Below are 20,715 nucleotides of genomic sequence, written 5' to 3'. Positions count from 1 at the left end.
ATTGTCCTCAAAATAATTCTTAAGTATTCATCACGCGCTTCTACTTTTTATTTGACTTTTAATTCACATTAAAATATCATATTTGATTTTATTTCAATTTAATTCACATATTTATTTGATTTAAGAAACTCATTTCAACCACAAGGGGGCGACAGTGGTATGAGATTGAGTTATGAGATGAGCTATTGAGTTCTGACACATCCATAAATTATTATCATTATTGTTAAATTGTTAACAACAAATCAGACAAAAAGGGACCTTTAATTACATAAATTGTTTTGTCATAAATACTTACATTTGTTATGATGTTTACACTACAAAACCATTAAATTAATTATTATTGATGTACATTTGAGTCATATATTTGTGTTAGGTTTTAATTTTACTTGATACAATTTAATATGTAAGGGACATATTTATTCTTTTGATTAATATTTTGCCATTTTTATTATGAAGGGGGAGGTGTCTGTGTTGCATGGTTATATGTTTGTGAATTTATAACCTTTAAGGGTTATAAGTAAATGTTATCAAGCAATGGTATCTGCAATTGTATGATATGTTCTGTTTAAATGGAGACAAGAGACAATCTAAATAAAGTGAGGGAAAAAATATTTTGTCTGTTTTTAACACATACTGTCATATTTTCATTTTGAGCTCAAACAGTAAAACCCCCTGCTATAGGATCATGAAGCCTGACGTATCTCCAAATGTACTTTTTTTTTTTTTGCTATTTACTTATTTTTAGCAAAATATTCGCCACTGTCCCTGTCAGTGTGAATACGTAATCGCCTTATTTAACAGGGATTCTTCTCGTGCATTGTGTTCATTCCTGAGGGGAATTCTGGAGAAAGATGTGTTTGTTTGCAGTAATAAGGCAGATCCACTCAGATGTCACATGTTCATCCATTTTTAGACTTTAGATGCCACAACTCCTCACTTGGGTGATGTATATGTGATTTTTATCTATTCATATATATATATATATATATATATATATATATATATATATATTCATATATATATTATATATTTATTTTAAAAAAAAAATATTTATGTATATGTGAATGTTTCTTTTTTCATTATATGTATAAACCACACACATCCGCCAGCTCACATCCGCCATCTCATCTGCCATCTCATCTGTCTTCAATGTAAAACCTACACTACCAGTCAAAAGTTTTAGATCTGTAAGATAATTTATGTTTTTAAAAGAAGTTTGTTTTTCTCACCAAGGCTGCATTTATTTGATTAAATAAAATAATAATAATAAAAAAGTAATATTGTGAAATATTATTACAATTTAAAACAGCTGTTTTCTATGTGAATATATAGTAAAGTGTAATTTATTTCTGTGATCAAAGATGATTTTTCATCATCATTACTCCAGTCTTCAGTGTCACATGATCCTTCAGAAATCACTCTATTATGATGATTTGATAAGAAATATTTCTCATTATTATCAATGTTAAAACAGTTTACATTTTTATTTCAGGATTCTTTGACGAATAGAAAGTTCAAAAGAACAGCATTTATCTGAATTTTTCAGCTTTTGTAACATTAAACACTACCGTTCAAAAGGGGTCAGAAAGAATTTTTATTTTATTTTTGGGGGGAAATAAATAAAATAAATCAATACTTTTATTCATCAAGGATTAATTAAATTGATCAATAGTTACAGTAAAGACATGTATAATGTTACAAAAGATTCTATTTTAAAATAAATGCTGTTCTTTTGAACTTTCTATTCATCAAATAATCCTGAAAAAAAATTGTACACAACTGTTTTCAACATTGAAAATAATAATGAATATTTGTTGAGCATCAAATCATCATATTATACTGATTTCTGAAGGATCATGTGACACTGAAGACTGGAGTAATGATGTTGAAAATTCAGCTTTGATCACAGGAATAAATTACATTTTAAAATATATTAACATAGAAAACAGTTATTTTAAATTGTCATAATATTTAACAATATTACTGTCTTTTTTTATTATTAAATCAAATAAATGCAGCCTTGGTGAGCAAAAGAGTCTTCTTTTAAAAACATTAAAAATCTTACCGTTCCAAAACTTGTGGTTTAATGATTTCACTGATTTTAATGACACCTAGGACATTTAATTTCTGATCGTCCCCTGCGATTCACAGAGACCTAATGGATGACACCAAGCTTTTCAGCGGAAAACAGCACTCGAGACAAGAGGAGTCAGCTAAATAGATTGCACAGAGTATGCTGGGATTGTTTTGAACCGTAACTTTACGTAACCCGTGCGGTTTTGATGGCTGGTGCAGGCTTCTTGGCAGATGAGAAGACAGGGAGGCAAGCCAGGCCTCAGGAGATCTGACTGGGATGGGAAGGAATGGAAAAGCTCTCTAAAGAGCAGCGAGTCTGTATTTATGATGTCCCTCCCACTTACATCAGTGCAGCGTGTAAGTTTTTCCACCCTGTTTCACCCTGCATGTGCCAAAAGCAGTAAACACTTCTGTTTTATTAGTTAATATTAATTGGTTTGCATAGTTAATTACCCCTCAGTACCACCTGGCAGCTTCACAACCAAGGCTGGTTAAAATTCATTAAAAGTAAAGTCAATATAGAATATATGTGTCGCAAACAGCTGTCACCAGGTGTTTTTATCACTGCCGGTTGCCTAATTGTTTCATTTTCATCAGTAACAATAAAGTTGTCTTACCAACATTAAGAATGTCAGTAACCAGACAGTTGACGGACCCCATTGACTTCCATAGTATTTTTTTTTCTACTATGGAAGCCAATGGGGTCCATCAACTGTCTGGTTACCGACATTCTTCAAAATATCTTCTTTTGTGTTCAGCAGAAGAGAGAAATTCATATAGGTTTGAAACAACTTGAGGGTGAGTAAATGATGACAGAAGTTTCATTTTGAAGTGAACTATTCCTTTAAGCAGGATGGTGGCGTAGCCTAGTGGCTAAAAGCGTTAGCTGGTAAACAAAAAAGATTTAGGTTCAAACAGGATATAAAAATTTAAAAAAAGAAGTAATTTAGTACTGTAAGTATTAGTTTAAATAAACTGGTTTAATTTGGAACTGTAAAATGTTACATATGTACACGTTACATATTTAAATTATGCATAATTCCATGCATCTAACCCTAAACCAAACCCTAAGTCTAACCCTAACCATATAAGCACATGTAGTTAATTAATATTACTATATATAATTACAGTGTAACAAGAACTTAAAACGCGTAATTAAACGATTATGTTAGTTGATCTATTTAGCTGATACAGATAAGCAGATAATTATTTTCAAGTTATGCCTGATAACCAATAAATGGCCAATATTAAAATTCCATATTATTTTTTTTCAAGCGCACACACATCTTTCTAAAGATAAACGAAAAAAATTAAAAAATTAAATTAAATGAATCAGGTGAATTAGGCATTATAATTTTACAATGTGAAAAATGGATATTGATTTTGAAATTTGCTAAAGATTACATTTAACTTTGTTTTTAACTTATTCAAAGAATAACATTAATTGAACATTAGTTAGGAGCAAAGATAATCCAAATTTAAAAATAGTGGAAACTATTTTAAAACTATTTAAACATGCACAATATATAATATCCAATAGCGACCAATACTGATAAATTGGAAAATATAAGCAGATAATCAATATGGAAGCGATACATTTTGCATGGTATTGGTATAACAAAAAAAAATCATGTTTTTGTGATAGATTTAATTTCACTCAGTGAAAGAGACAGTATCAAATTGAGTGAAACAACGATCTGTGTGGTTGACATTAAAAAAATGAACTATCATCAATAAGTCCTTGGATATTTCTCTATTCATTTTTATGTAATATTCATCATGGGAAAACGAGACACCAGAAGTCTATTTTCTCTGGTTTTGAGTGCTAATGAGCATCTGAGGAAATGGAGGGCTGGGAATTGTTCAACAGTACTGACATGATGTGATTTGTGAGCATTAGCATCAATTGGCTGCCACCACTGAAACCTGACCCACGTTCTTCCGATCAACCGAGAAAGGGTCAGAGTTCAAAAGCATCACCAACAGCGAGAGAGCTGGGAAGTGCATTGCTTTTGAAAAAACAATAAGCCTTTTTATCCCACCCTAAAGAGCAAATAGACATTCAAATCTCACCTGAAAGAAGAGCAAATTGCCTGTGAAGTTGTTCAATTATATCGACAGCCAGTAATGGCCTGATCTCCTGCTGCATAATCTCATCTGTGAGGAAAGAGAAGAAAGAACAGGGGCAAATAAAATCACTGCGACATGCATATAACTTTGTAAAAATCATGTTCAGGATAACCATAAGATACAGTGTCACAGAGTGCATCAGTAGCTCGACCCTTAAGAGTGAGCGCCTGCTCTGGAAGGAGTTTCCCCTGTACAGCTGCTTCCTTAGAGACGACCTTTAGCCATCAACACAGCCTCTGGTTTGTATCCGTTCATCAGGGAAGAGCTCCTTCAAACAAGCCATTCTTTTATGCCTTTGGCTTTACAAAAGAGCACTCGAGCGCTACTATTCTCTACTGATCTGCTGAGGGTCACCCTAAATCCCAATGAAGTCTGTAGACGAACAAAAGCTCCTCTGTGCACGTACACAAAAGACTGCATTAACATTGACTTCTCTTTATCAGACCCTGTTAAATCTTGTGAGGAAACTTGCTGTAGGCTACAAACAACGTTGATGGGTTACTACTGAAATTTTGGGATGTATTCGGTGTGCGTTGATGTAATGAAGTTTTGAAGCAATGAATTGTAGTTAATATCCTCAAACCACTAGTCAAAATGTTTGACGGGTGGTGTGTCGTAAACCGCAGAACAACCTTAGCTTACAGAACTGAACATGTTTCAAGTGTTTTTTTTCTTAAGTGCTCGCACATCCTTCTGGAGCGTGTTCTACAGGAAAAACAATGTGCGTCAAGGAGCATGTGAAAACCAGATGTTATCAGCTGGCAGTGGAGTCACAACCATTGATATACTGTACATGAATTACAACAAGAAGCCAAAGACTTCCCCAGTGGAAAGTCACAGTGGCTGGATCGTACAGGACCACTCCCATGACAGAAAAAAAAAAAACAATGAAACTTTTTTTGCAAATATATTTTAAAACATTAGCAAAAAAAAATAAAAATATTACTCATTGATAATGCAAAATGTTGATAATGCATTAGAGTGTACAAGAGATTTACTTGTTTTTTTGTTCAATAATTAGGGACAGGCTTTAAGGTGTTGTAGATGGTGTTTCAGACTGTTACCATTTTGTTTTTTTAAACAGGGAATTATCAAGTAAATTTGGAGTGCCACAAGGGTCTGTGTTAGGCCCTCTGCTATTTTCAATATACATGCTGCAGCCCCTTATTAGAAAACAAGGAATTAGTTTCCACTGTTATGCCGATAACAAAGCTATGGAACGTGTAATCTGTTTCTGATGCAGAAAAGCTACTAGAGTTCGAACCAGGTCAAGAAAATATGATCATATAACCCCAATTTTATTATCGCTACACTGGTTACCTATTAAGTTCCCGTACTGATTACAAAGTATTGCTACTGACCTATAAGGCCCTAAATGGTTCAGCTCCTGTGTATTTAACTGATCTTCTATTGCTCTACAATCCATCACGCTCTTTAAGATCACAAAATCTGGGCTTCTGGTAGTACCTAGGATATCAAAGTCCATTAAAGGATGGAGAGCGTTTTCACATTTGGCTTCTTAACTGTAGGATAGGCTTCCTAATAATGTTCGGGGCTCAGACTCACTCTCCAAGTTTAAATCTAGATTAAAGACACATCTCTTTAGCAAAGCATCCAAATACAGTGCTATGCATAAGTTTAGACACCCATGCTAAAGTTGACTAAAAAGAGGAATAAAAAATCATCTTTTGGAAATTGAACTTAATGCCTTAATTTAAAAAATTAGGAAAAATCCAACCTAGAGATTGGCATGGAGTACTTTCCATAAGATCATCTCTCAATGCAAATCAAACTAGCTATTAGGCTAACTGAAATAAAACCATGCCAATCTCTAGGTATGGTGAAGGCTATGTGATGATGTGGGGCTATTTTAATTCCAGAGGCCAAGGGAACTTTATCAGGATGCATAGTATCCTGGATCCATGAAGTAACTGGCCTTTAAAAATAAAAATCTGCCTGCCTCTATGGGAATTTAACATAGGGGTGTCCAGACTTATGCACCCTGTATTTTAAGAAAGAACATTTATTTATTTACGATACATTATTCATTCACAAAGAAAATTGGTGTCCTTAAAGGTTGGATTTTTCCTAATTTTTTTAATTAAGGCATTAAGTTCAGTTTCCAAAAGATGATTTTTTATTCCTCTTTTTAGTCAACTTTAGTATGGGTGTCTAAACTTATGCATACCACTGTAATACATCTCATAACCTTGTACTCCAGTTATATCAGATGAAATGCACATGACTACCTTTTGCTTGAAATGTTATTAACCGCAGCTACGCTAATTATTTTCCATTTGCTTTTCTGTTTCTACCTATTTTGATAATATTTGAAAAGGGTAAAAAGTCATTGGCTTTAAAAAGAACGAAGACCCCTGAATATCAACATCATCATTGTTTTAGCAGCATATAGTAGCATTAAACTCATTAACAGACAATAGAAGCAGGTTTTCTGTAGCAGGGCAGATGATGGTCAACATGCCAAGAGATTAAACTCCACAGGTGACAAAAAAACTGCTGTTGGTTGCAGGCTTAAGCATGTGCAAATAAAACACACACACACACATTTCACGCAGACTCATGGTCCACTGCCCTCTGTGTTCAGTGGAATTGGCTTATTGTCAAAGTAGACCACAAATCCCACTCTGACCTGAGTCTGGGAAGCAGGGTTGCGCTGTAAAAAAACAAACCCCAAGCCAAACCAAATATTCATTATCTTAATTTAAAGGGTAGATTTTAGATGTTAAAATTCCCAGATTGACTCCCCTGCCACTATCAAATCAATGTTCTGTTTGTTTAAACATCCGGACTAGCCAAACAACAGCAACACTGGCTCAGCCAATGGTGTGAGTTTTGGGACAGGGCTATTTGTTTTCCAACCAATGGAAGACGAGAGTCTTCCACACTTCACAAATAAAAGAAAACTGTCTGACAAAAAAAATCAATGAATGATTTCAAAACAGCTGTTTTTGGTGGATTGGCACATTTCAGAAAGTTTTGTAGAGCTGCATCATCCAAATTTGGGAGTAGGCTATAAGGAACATTTTTACTGGGAAGTTTCTCAAAGATAAATTGTATTATAATTGCAAGGATGGAGGATGAGTTTGCCAACAAGCAGTCAATCTTATATTTCCTAAGCTTGACAGAATAAGATTCATTGCACAGAGCATCACATTTCATAGAGCAGATTCAGAATAGTATTAGTATTGATCACAATAACTCAAGGACCGTGATATGAGGTGCTTTGAAAACACTGGCCTTGGTTTAAATACAGAGAGAAGCTTTACTCGGGACATCAACAAATCGAAGGGAAATTAGTCTCTGACCTAGGACTGCTTTAGTTTTTTGATCAATGTGATTTAAATTGACACTGGACCCAGATCTAAACCCCTTCATCCAAAGATCCCCACCATCTGTTATATCTCCTTAGTTGTGTTGCCTAACCAGTGGAGAGAGGATAATATTTGTGGGAAGACTCTGTATGTTCTGTTTTTCCCTTGTGTTTGCCTGAGTTCTCGTTAGTTAATCATTCTGTTTGGGTGTTTTGTATTGTTAACGATTTCTCCCAGTGTTTATAAGTCCTATGTTCTTTCAATTCCTTGTCTAATCTCGTTTTATATTAGTTGTTGTGTTCCTGTTTCTCCTGTGTGTTTGTAATTTAAGTCTATTCGTAGTATTCTCCGTCTTCGTGAGCTTTATACAAAGCAACTCATTACAGTTTGTCTCCACTCACTTTTTCCAGCCACATGACTCTGTCAGTCTTAAAAGAGTTTCCTCCATGGAGAACCGAGAGAACAGTACCAGTTTCTAGCAAAAATTCTCCAGACAGCATCTGGTTGGGGGGAAGAGATGGTACAGATGAAAGGGAAGTTTAGAGTAAGATGTATTCCATGTAGCAAAGCTTAAAAGAAAAGAAAAAACATCACATGTTTTGGAGTCCAGCTGGACTGAACATGAACAGCCTGAGAGAACAACTATGTTTATGTACCAAGAAGAAGCATTTCCCCAAACATTAGTGTTTTCAGCTCAGGCATTGTATGGCCTTTCTGCGCCTTTCCTTCCCATTGTCCACCAGTTCACACAACCACAGCATTAAATGGAGAACTAAAGGCCATTGCACACTGAGTCCGAAATTTTCGTATGCGCTTTTTCGTGTTCGTCAGCCTTAAAATTCGTCACGCACAGAAACCTTGCACAATGAGTCCGATGCGTATTTATTAAACCTTTGCGGAAAAAAAACGCAAAAAAATACTAAATGGATTCGTCAAGCAGTGAGGATGATTTTGTTGCCCTCTTTCTTCTTAAAAAGAGAAAAAGAAAGAGGAAATATTGGGTCCATCCAATCCTGAGATTGCGCCGAGAGGAAGCAGAGTTTTTTTCACCTCCTTATCAAGGAGTTGCGAAATTATCCCGAGCGATTCAAAATACATTAGAATGTCAGTGGAACAGTTTGATGCTTTGCTAGCGATACTGGAGCCACATATTAAAAAGAAGACCACCAATTTCCGTGAACTAATCGATCCTGAACAGAGACTGGCAGTAGGCCTATCTAAGGTATGGACACACACACGCGCTGGGCAGACAGAACAGCTGGATTTTGTCATTCGCTTGTACGGTACGAGGCTCTGAATTGTCAAAAAACCTCTCAAAATACTGGCTGTGGATGCGAAAAACGCAGAAAATCGAACCCGATCCGATTTTTTTTTATTACGGACGAAAGTTTCGTAGACAGTGTGCAAGCGTGATTGACATAACGTGAGGTCGAATTTTTTTTTTAACGTGCGGAAATTTCGGATGCGAATTTCGGACTCAGTGTGCAATTGGCTTTTAGGGTACGTTTACACAACAACGATGTGCTTAAAACTGAGAAGATTTTCCTTTGAGTTTTCCGCGTAAAGACGGCACCATTGTCAAAACGATCCACATTCCCACGGATACGGGAAAACGACTAAAAACACTGAATTCTGCTGACAGGCCATTAGATGGCGATAAAACACCAAAGACTGAACACGTAATACGCATGTGCATGACGTCATCGTTTTCAATAACTTGCACTTTGAAACCCGTTTTCAAAAGTTTGCGTTTTCAGGCACCCAAAACGCCATTGTCGTGTAAACGAATGGCCAAAACGCATAAAAAGTTTTACATTTTTAGTTCAAAAACGATGTTGTGTAATCAGCCCCTAAAGCCCACATCTTGTTGGTCCATAGAGAATGTTGTCAGATGTTTTCACTCCGTGTTGCATTTCGGGAAGGCGTCGTCATATTAGAAGGATACGCTATCCGTTGCCATGGTTACTTCGACAGTGAGACTGAGAGAAATAGCGACAGAGAGAGAGAAGCAGCTTGATATTTATTTGCATTTTGAGATACGGAGTAGTTTCTTGGGAATAAATGGAGGAGGAGGAAGCGAAAGGAAAGGGGCTCAGGCAGCTTTATTTAGAGAAACTGCTTGTCACTAAACTGACAGCAGCGGCAACGAGCACTCAGCATGATTTCAAAAGCAACACATTTCAGCGCCAAATCACCTTTTATTTAACACAAATGAACGAAATTAATACTCTGCAAGTCAATTAAAGTTGATGAATTGGTTATAGATATATCTGTACCGCAAAATGTTTCAAAAAGTCACTTTTTTTCAATGACGTACGACCAGCATTGACAGGGGAATATCTGATCTGTCCGCTTGCACGGCAGGTGCAAATGCACGTATCCAATTCATATCAGATTTATTTCCACAAATGAATGAGGCCTGAAACCTCAAGTATGACTGAGCTCTCGCAATTTACAGGTTTGTGGGTTTGTAAGTCTTCCACCCAGCCGCAGAAGAATTCTTCATAAGCTTCTAATGACTTAAAGCTTCTGATCTTTTGCATTGTGTAGGCACTGATACCATAAACCAGCTAATTGCCTAATGTCAGGGTATGTCCATGTCCATTCTGTAGCTGGCAGGTCGTACAGGTCCATGTTGTTGATGCCTGGTGTTGTTATTTAGTCTCTCCCGACAGAGCCCCTTTCCTTTAGCTTCCTCCTTCTCCATTTATTTCCAAGAAACTGCCATATCGCAAAAATGCTGACAAAAATCAAGCTGCTGCTATTTCTCTCGGTCTCATTGTCGAAGTAAACATGGCAACGGATAGCGTATCCTTCTAATATGGCGACGACTTCCCGAAATGCAACGTAAAGTGAAAACGAGCGACGTCACCTTCTCATTCTCTATTTGGTAACATAAAGAGCAGTACACATGCAAACTTAAGTGAAGTCTTCACTTCAACAGGGTACATCATGACCATTCATAAGAAGTATTATGTTAATTGCTCAGACTAGGTCCTGTTAAGAGTATTTAGTTACCAAGGGATGATGAATAGGTCATTACAGAGCTCATTAATCACTCAGCCCATCAGCAGTGGGATGATCAAGTGTCAATCACCTGTGCCGTCCACACCAGACAATGCTTGCTTCTGTCCCAGCATCACCCCTGGGTCAGGATGTCAGAACCAGTGTTGAACTCACTTACGATTAGCAATTGCTAAACACACTAACTCACACAATTACAGTGATTGCATTCACATGCAATGAGGAGTTCATGCAGTGGGGAACACCGTGACCAAATTTAGCTGAGGGGCACGAGAGGACTGAAGGTATTTCAGCTTTCCATTTGTCTCCAAAAGGCCATACAGCAGGAATAAGACAGTTTAGGAGGGGGGGAGGGGGGGGGGAGCCAGACAACCAGCAAATGACATGATGGTCAATGTTTGTCCAGATCTGTTTATTATTCAGAAAAACATGCAATAACATTGATATCTCTTGCTCCATGGCCATTGGTATAGAAAGCTCCCTTATGTGTTGACCGAAGACAAACTGTAATGGATCTTCAGCTGCTGGAAGAGAAACCACAAATCAGCTCTGTGAGGTCTCATCTTCTTCCTCTATGTAACATATTCATGGTTTCACTTGGGGTCAATGCATCAACGGTTGCAGTCAAACAGCGGACACTGCTGCATATCACGTAAACAAATCCAGTTTGGAACTCGATCATGGGCCGTAGGGGGTCTCTGAACATCAGCACCTATAGTGCACAATATGAGAAACTTCTACTAGGTTTTGTTTCACATGTTTTCCATGTCATATTGAGTAACTATAACAGAATCAACACAATAGCTTGACTTCACAGCCTGTCTAAATCCCATTTCAGACATTTAAGGGGCGTCCACATGACATCCAGTCTATTGTGCTGCTCGACTTCCCTCTGATCTCTATAAATTAGTGCTGCTGTATGACAAAAAAACAAAAAAAAACCTTCAGGACAAGGCTGGACAATTGAGTCTGAGGCAGCAAAATAAAATCATCATAAAATCAAAGCCCTGTGAGCTTAATAATGTTTCACAAGAAGGTCAATGTTTGAAGTAAAGCTTTATCAAAGGCTCTGCTGTTCACAAATGTGATCTCTATATTTTATTGCAGGCAAGATCCACAATCTATCATATTTCCCATAAAGAAATCACTGAAAGTAGGGGAAGAAGTCCCAATGCTCCCAACGCTCACACATAAACCCCCACACACACAACTCACATAACTGTAGGCGTCTATTACAAAGCAATACAGCTCAGATAAAGGCCCGTTCACACAAAGGACGCTAACTATAACGATACTATATACTGTAGTTTTAAAAAACATTCTACATTTAGAGGAATAGCAGCGTCCATACTGAAACTATAACGGCACAGAGGAAAGATATAATTGGAATAACTTTCAAAGGAAACATTGACAGCCAATCAGAATCCGTCCTCCTTTAAAGAGCTTGAGCATTTAAAGCGACAGGCGACATAACGGCAGTGTGCACTTATCAAAGTCCCTTTAAGACAAGTCATTTCACTCGGCGGCCATCTTTGAAACGCCTCTCGGAAGTGCCAGTGCAGCTCCTATCTGTTTGAATGGGGAAAAATCTAATTCTCCAAAACTGTTCGCCAAGCTTTCATATTTGAAATCACCAATGAAATCTGACAACAACGGTCTCATAAATTTTGTTTCTAAATGCTCGAATCATGACAGAAAATGAAATTTTTCAGTCTGGATCAAGCTAATGCGCAGTGGAAGCACGCGTCTGAAGTAACTGCAGTGACGCGATGACTTTACCAATCGCCGATTGGCTCTTATTTTGAAGGCGGGACTTATTCCACCATATTGAGCGTTGCACTTTTCCCCATTCAAAACAATACAAGTGACACGTCTTGTGTAATTCTATAAGTCTTTGGTACTTATAATAAACAGAATGTTATCATGCATTGGTGTGGATGCTTATATAGTTATCATTATAGTTATCTTTATAAATATTGTTCTTAGTGTGAATGGGCCTTAAGCCTCATATTGATTATATATGTGTAATATAGTAATTCTTCATTCAATATAATTTGTTCATCAAAGTTGTCCTAAGACAAGAACGGCTATTGTTCAAAATTCATGTATAACTTTGATGAAAGGTTTTGATCCACTTCAAATGTCGACTACTGTATGTAGCCTATATAATATATATATTAGGGCTGTCAAACGATTAATCGCGATTAATCGCATCCAAAATAAAAGTTTGTTTTTACATAATATATGTGTGTGTACGGTGTATAATTATTTTCTATATATAAATACACACACATGCATGTATATATTTAAGAAATATTTGCATGTATATACTGTGTATATATTTATATTATATATAATTTATATTATATATAAATATTTTATATATAAATAACACATTTTTCTTAAATATATATGCATGTGTGTGTATTTATATATAGAAAATAATTATACTCCATACACACACATATATTATGTAAACACAAACTTTTATTTTGGATGCGATTAATCGCGATTAATCGTTTGACAGCTAGGGCTGGTCCGAATACCATTTTTTTGAGCTTCGAAGCTTCGATAGGAATTAACATCGAATATTCGAAGCTTCGGAGGGAGGGGGCTGAACATATTCTTCTCTCTAATAAAGGCAGGAATCTCTATGCGTCTGTCTGTTTGCATTTAGATTATTTATCTTGCATTTAGAACCGTTCATCCAATCGACTTCACGAGTGCAGTGTCACATTTGGTGCAATATAGACACGCGAGACGTGACACGTTCAGAATTAATAAACTTTTAATACAGAACAGCGCGAGCGGGAAGCGCGCGCGCGCCTCACGCGCAGGGCTCCGAGAACGGACACTGCACTAGTGATACAAAACACAGCCTAATATTTTTCTGAGTAACAAATAACTCTCAAATCAGAAATCAGCAGCACAGTAATTACTGACACAGTAAAGGGTAGGCTAATATATTGTTTCTATTCTATTTCCACAATGTCAAAGCAACGCAGCTTATAGCCTACAAGCTCAGGCATGCACTTCTAAACTCCGCTGTTCTGCGCTCTAAAATAAGAGTATTGTATTTCGCCCAAAAATGCTAAAAAAAAAATAACCGTGTGAGAGCGTGTTTTAGGCTATATCATGTTATAGCCAGATATGACGACGCTTACAGCACGCGTCACCGCAGATCAGCATCTATTCATCAAGCCAACGTGCAAACTATCGCAAATCAAAGTGAAAGTGGGTCGCAGATGCTTTAACACACAATCAACTTCATTAAAAGTAAAGAACCGAAATGATCTTACCAGGGCTGTTGCCGCTCTCTTATTGCGGTCTTTGATTTAGAAATTTTAGCTGACGATCAGTAAAATGCAGCTTATCTGTTGCTATACGTGCACTCCATTACATCTGCCTATAGCGCGGGATTTGAAGTTCGGATTCATATCCGTTTTGCAAAAACACATTTCTGTGTTCATTGTTCATATTGATAAATCAGAGAGAACTATCCGATCTGAGAAAACGCATGACAGCCCCATTCAAGCGCGAATGGGAACCGTTTCTAGGGGGATGCCAGGTGTGAAAAAAAAAAAAAAAAATTTTTTTTACACGAATATTCGAATGTCAAATTTGAAAATCGAATACCAACCCACCGAACGAATATTCGAATACTCGAATATTCTGGTACAGCCCTATTGACAGCCCTAATATATATATATATATATATATATATATATATATATATATATATATATATATATATATATATATATAGTTTTAAGAACGTTTGAGACACAACAGGCAGCATTGAACCCCAATGACTTTCATTATATTGACAAAAAAACTGACATTTTTCAGAATATCTTTTGTGTTCCGCAGAAGAAAGGAAAGTCAGTCATGCAGGTTTGGCAGGACATGAGTAAATGACTCTTTTTTAAATTTTGTGTGAACCATTTCTTTAAATGAAAGCATACTGTGATATACACAGATATGTGCATTCCGAAAGAGAGGTGACAATGATCTCTTTTTCAAAATGGCAAAGAATTCCAACATACAGTCTTCAAAATCTCGATCCACATCCCTACGGAAAAGGAAGCCGCCACACATGGATACGAATCAGAATGTCAGACAACATCCTGTATCTGCCAGAACAACAAAAACTCCCTTAAAATGATTAATACCAATGACCCTGTCATCTAGAACAATCAAGATTCCACAAAGCAAGACAAATGCAACAAACAGGCCATTATAAAGTGAGAGTGCATTTGGAGGCATTTCAGAAAGTATTCAGAATCATTTTGTATTGGAATGAATTAAGAAAACAGCTCTCATTAAGCCAATTGCCCTAATTCAAAACAGTTTATGTAAAAACAACTATCCAAAAAAAGACTCACATCCACAAGTATGTGTTTGACTAGGATGTTCAGATGTGGGCTGTGTAAAGCTATGTCTGCTGACCCAGTCTGGACAGGTGCGTTTGATTATGCCGGCGTGCTTTAAAGAGGCTCTCGAGGGAGTTTGGTCGTCTTTGAGGAGCTAATCGCATATGTGTGCCATATACCACTCACGATATGATTTAGTCTAAAAAATGTTTCTAGAGGGGAAAATCTATATGGACATAAACAATGTCACTTATTTTTTACTTCCAGCACATTTTTGAAGTATAAAGCAAAAATTTCAACCTATGCCTTTTTTTTGCACACCAATCTCAGACAGGATGAGAGGCAAATAATAAATAGCTAAATAATTGGAGATTAATAATAATAATAATAATAATAATAATAGTGTTATAGTGATAATATATAAAATATATATATATATATATATATATATATATATTATATAAATATATAAAATATATAAAATATATATAAAAAAAAATATATATATATATATATTATGTAAAGTAAATATGTAAATATACATATATATATATATATATATATATATATATATATATATATATATATATTTTATGTAAAATAAATATGTAAAAAAAAAAAAAATATATATATATATATATATATATATACAAATATATATATATATATATATATATATATATATATATATATATATATATTTATATTTATTATGTAAAATAAATATGTACAAATATATATATATATATATATATATATATATATATATATATATATATATATATATATATATATTGACTGTGCTATCAGTTCTTAAAAATCATAATAAAATGATATATAAAATTAATATAAAAATAATGAATATAACATGAATATACATGAATATAACACACACACACACACACACATATGACTGTAATCAGTTCATTTTCTTCATGCTTGAAAAAAAAAAAAATTTCATTTCATACTATCAGTTCATTTTCTTTCTTCATGACAAAACTGTCTGACTTCTGACATCCTCATCATTTTCAGTTCCTCCTTTAAGCTCAAAAAGGTTAGTGCACCCGAACAAAGCTGAATATGCCAAAACAATTAAAAACCAAGAAATATTATCACCCTTGCTCTGACATTTCTGTTTTCACAACAAAATTAGCCACAATGATGAATGAAACTGCAAATCTGACCCAGACATTTAATCCTCTTTAAGAGCGTCTGATGGTTAACACTGCTGCTTCACACACACACACACTGCACAATTACACACATACAACAACTAAACTATAACATCTCACTTTTCTGCACAAATGCTGCATTATTATTTCTAGCTAAAGTTGCATCAGAAGCAAACCAGAGAGAAAGCGGAAGGTGAGGGTGTATGAGGAAGACATACTTCTCTTCGCTGCTATTTCAGTCTCCAGACACACTCCCAGAAAACGATGGTAGGACTCCATTTCCCCGGCCGAAATGCGGATCAAGGAAAAGGACGCCCCCGTCCCACAAACCGAGCAGTGGGACGGGATGCTCTGATAGCGTGGAGAGCCATCCATACTGCAGCACAAACCCAGAATACCCCTGCTCATGCTCAACTACGGCTCTCTGGACGACACACTAGCTGTGTGTGGCTCCTGCGTAAGCAGTGTGAATTGTAAGATCAGAGAAAAGCAGGGACAGATCAGAATAAGTGGTCAGAAGCGTTGCGGTCTCTGGATTAAGAGCACTATTTTAGTTCACTTCTCCTGTGGCGGATATACTTACACACACACACCTCCACCTGAGAGCACAATCTCTCCCTCAGAGCTGTCACTACACAACATCCTAACACACACACACGTTGTGTTTTCATGTTTTATGGGGACTTTCCATAGACATAATGATTTTTATACTGCACAAATTGTATATTCTATTCCCTTACACTAACCCTACCCATCACCTTTCTGCATTTTTACATTTTCAAAAAACATCACTTAATATGATTTATAAGCTGTTTTCCTCAGGGGGACCAAAAAATGTCCCCACACGAACAAGGATTTTGGATATTGCCATCCTTGTGGGGACATTTCCCCATAATGTAGGGTTTACCAGGCCACACACACTTTAACCCACCTGTCTAAACAAGAACATACAGCGTCAGAAACGTGCAAATATCTTTGTATTGTATCTTTATCTGCCTATATATAGAAGCAAAGATGGCTACTGCTCCAGTGACAAGCTGTTGTATCCATAAATGTACCAGTTTACACACTTTCCTGAGAGTGTATTGTGGCTAATTTGAACTTTTTACATTTTTAGAATGAAATAAATGAGAAAAAATCTATTTAAAAATATTAATTTGTCATTTTTACCCGATTTAGCGGATGTCTGGACACAATTTTTCAATGTTTTTAGTGGAAAAATGATTAGTAGTGCATATACTCAGTCTCTTCTGCATCGTAATAATTCATCCTGTCCCAAGAGACTTTCTGCAGCAAGCAGTACTATTGGTTGAGTGTGTGTGCGCCATTCTAGTATGTGTTGTTCCTAAAAGAGCTCTCAGTGAGGCACTACGACTTTCTGTTTTACACAGAACATAAAAGGAAATAATGACCACTCTTTTCCACATAACAGGGGCTATCAAGCTCTAAAACAATGAAAAGCATTATAAAAAAATCACAGAGGTTAAGCACCCTATAGAATGCATGAGAGAAGAAGAGATGTCCGATTCACGAATTTCCTAATTTGTAAGTCGCTTTGGATAAAAACATCTGCTAAATGAATAAATGTAATGAATCATTCTTCTGAGTCACTTTTCAATCAATCAGTTTATCTCGTTTACAAAAATTGATCCGAATGATTCGTTCATGAATTTGACTGATCTGGTTCTCAAGTTCAATTCACAGATTCAGTCATTTCATCACAACAATTAACATCTCTGAAGGGGAAGATTATAAGTAAAGTATATCTTATCGAAATAAGTACTAGAACCTGATATTTAATAGGTACCTAATGAACAACTAGCAGTATATAAAAAAAACATGTACTAGTCACAATTGGAATACATAGTCAAAACTGAATAGTTGATATCTGAATGACAGATTCCCATAGAAGTCAATGGCAAAAATGTGCAAAAAATCACATGTAAATGTGAAAAAATTAGAACATTCCTTACATTTCGGTCTGTTACTTACACAATCGTGTGGTTTTAAAAAACTTGAGACGCATGGACCACTTTAAAATACTTTTTTTTTTTGTCATTTTGGAGCTTGACATCCATATAGACATAGAATATTCTTCAAAATTCATGTTTTTTTTTCCACATAACACATAAAGTCTGTTTGTAAAGACATAAATGATTGAATTTTCATCCTCACGTGAACCATCAAGAGCTTCTGACATTCACCCCCTTGACCTCGCTCAACTGTTAAGAAAGAAAGTGAACTTTCTGACTAAACAAAACTCCACAGCGGGATTATGAAGAAGTAAACCCGTTCAGAATCACTGGAATAATGACTGGCACATTTTTCTGGTCACATTGCTGTGTGTCTAATCATTAGTAAGCCCATAAACCTCTTTTTTTTCCCCCAGAAACACCTCACAACACCCAACCAAAGCCAACAGAGCTGTAACTCTCAAGAAATGACAGAAACGTATATGATTATCCGAAATATAAACGAAGAGAAACACAAAAACACGCACATTCTTCCTCAGGCACAAATACTCTTTAAATCGTCTTGAAAAGTTTGACTCACACATAACTGAACCCATTGTGCCGAGTCGACAATCCCGCGCTGCGCGAGAGGTCCGAGCCGCCGTGACCCACACACTCCTCGTGTCTCTTTCACTCCTGAGAGTCTAATAAGATGTTACCAGAGGAGCATGTGCCTCTGAAACGCAGGTAACACACGGACATGCTTTCTACAAATATCTTTGAGAATGCAAGAAGTGCCGGTAGTTTCCTCTTCCTCTCTCTCTCTCTCGCTCTCTCTCTCCCAGCGATATATTCATCATTTACAGCGCTCAGAACGTCAGGAAGAACTTCTCACAAACACACAGATTCCTTTTCCCCTCTCCACCCCAAAACAGAGCCCCGCTCCACACACACACACACACACACAAACCCCTCCCCGCAACCCTCACACATGAGACGGCATGTGGCGCTGACTGTTAAATCTAAATCACTTTTTTCAGTCCCTTTGACAGTGGAAAACAGTTGTAATATGCTAAATTGAGAAGCAAAAAGTGGGAAACAAACCCAAACAGTGATTTCATGGATGTTTGTCACTCTTGTAGGTGAGCTAATGTTTCACGGATAACTTCTTCAGACATTCCTGTGGATGGAAAGCTTTGTGCTTGTAAAATAAGGCACTCTTTTACTCTGGAGCCGTCTGGATCTCTTCCTAACGCACTCAAAAACAAGCGTGAATGGAATGTCCATAAATTGAGAATAAAAGTGTTAGCTTTTCGAAAAGGTACTGCAGTGTGGGACAGAAAGCTATTGGTGACATCCTATAATGAAAACTCTCATTAGGGATGTTTGGTACAAGGGGGTCAGTGGAAAATGGAAAATAGATAAGATTTTTTTTTTTTATTATTATTATTCTTAGACATTATGACATTCATAGCTAATTTATTCTATTCACTTGCCATCATTTTTATATGAATAAATACATAAATAATAAATAAATAAATGTTATATTATGGTATTCTAAATACTCATCGGAAATCGTGGGATTAATCATTAATTTTATTTTATTGACTTGACAGTTTTTATTATTATTATTATTATTATAAACAAATGAACCAAATCTGACATTATGGCATTATAAATACTCATCAGAAATCATGACATTATTATTTTATTTTATATTATATTATATTATTATACATTATGACATTAATAATTAATTTATCCTATTGACAATGTAATTTTTACAATAAAAAATAAATACATTTTATATTATGGTATTCTAAATACTCGTTGGAAATGGTGGGATGGGATCAATCAATTTTATTTTATTGACATGACAGTTTTGTTTTAATATTTTTCATTATAATTATACAAACAAGCCACATGTTACATTATGGCATTATAAATGCTCATCGGAAAGCATGATATTATTTAAAATTATTATTTTATTGACTTGCCATAGTTTGTTTTTATATTATATTATATTATATTATATTATATTATATTATATTATATTATATTATATTATATTATATTATATTATATTATAGGCTATTATATTATATTTAGGGCTGTCAAACGATTAATCGCGATTAATCGCATCCAAAATAAAAGTTTGTGTTTACATAATATATGTGTGTGTGGAGTATAATTATTTTCTATATATAAATACACACACATGCATATATATTTAAGAAAAATGTGTTATTTATATAGAAAATATTTATATATAATATAAATTATATATAATATAAATATATATATACACAGTATACTATATACATGCAAATCTTTCTTAAATATATACATGTATGTGTGTGTATTTATATATAAAAAATAATTATACTCCATACACACACTTATATTATGTAAACACAAACTTTTATTTTGGATGCGATTAATCACGATTAATCGTTTGACAGCCCTAATTATATTATATTATATTATATTATATTATATTATATTATATTATATTATATTATATTATATTATATTATATTATATTATATTATATTATATTATATTATATATGGTATTCTAAATACTCATCGGAAATTGTGGGATTATTCATTCATTTTTATTATATTGACATGACATAGTTTTGTTTTAATATTTT

General features: G+C 35.2%; 1 protein-coding gene across 4 annotated transcripts in view; it reads right to left on the bottom strand.

Moving 5' to 3' along the window:
* Positions 1–20,715, bottom strand: part of mcf2l2 (MCF.2 cell line derived transforming sequence-like 2) — an 81,165-nt gene that overhangs the window by 52,663 nt on the left and 7,787 nt on the right. For 2 of the 4 annotated variants that reach the window (XM_079858192.1, XM_079858193.1), the window contains one exon: positions 4,150–4,233. In XM_079858192.1, coding sequence (XP_079714318.1) covers positions 4,150–4,233 — 84 coding nt within the window. Of the gene's footprint in view, positions 1–4,149; positions 4,234–18,660; positions 18,988–20,715 lie in introns of those variants that run through there. The other 2 variants (XM_079858195.1, XM_079858194.1) reach the window with 2 other exon arrangements.

This window comes from Squalius cephalus (assembly GCF_949319135.1).
Source record: "Squalius cephalus genome assembly, chromosome: 22".
Lineage (NCBI taxonomy): Eukaryota > Metazoa > Chordata > Actinopteri > Cypriniformes > Leuciscidae > Squalius > Squalius cephalus.
This window is presented reverse-complemented; position numbering and strand designations above follow the sequence as displayed.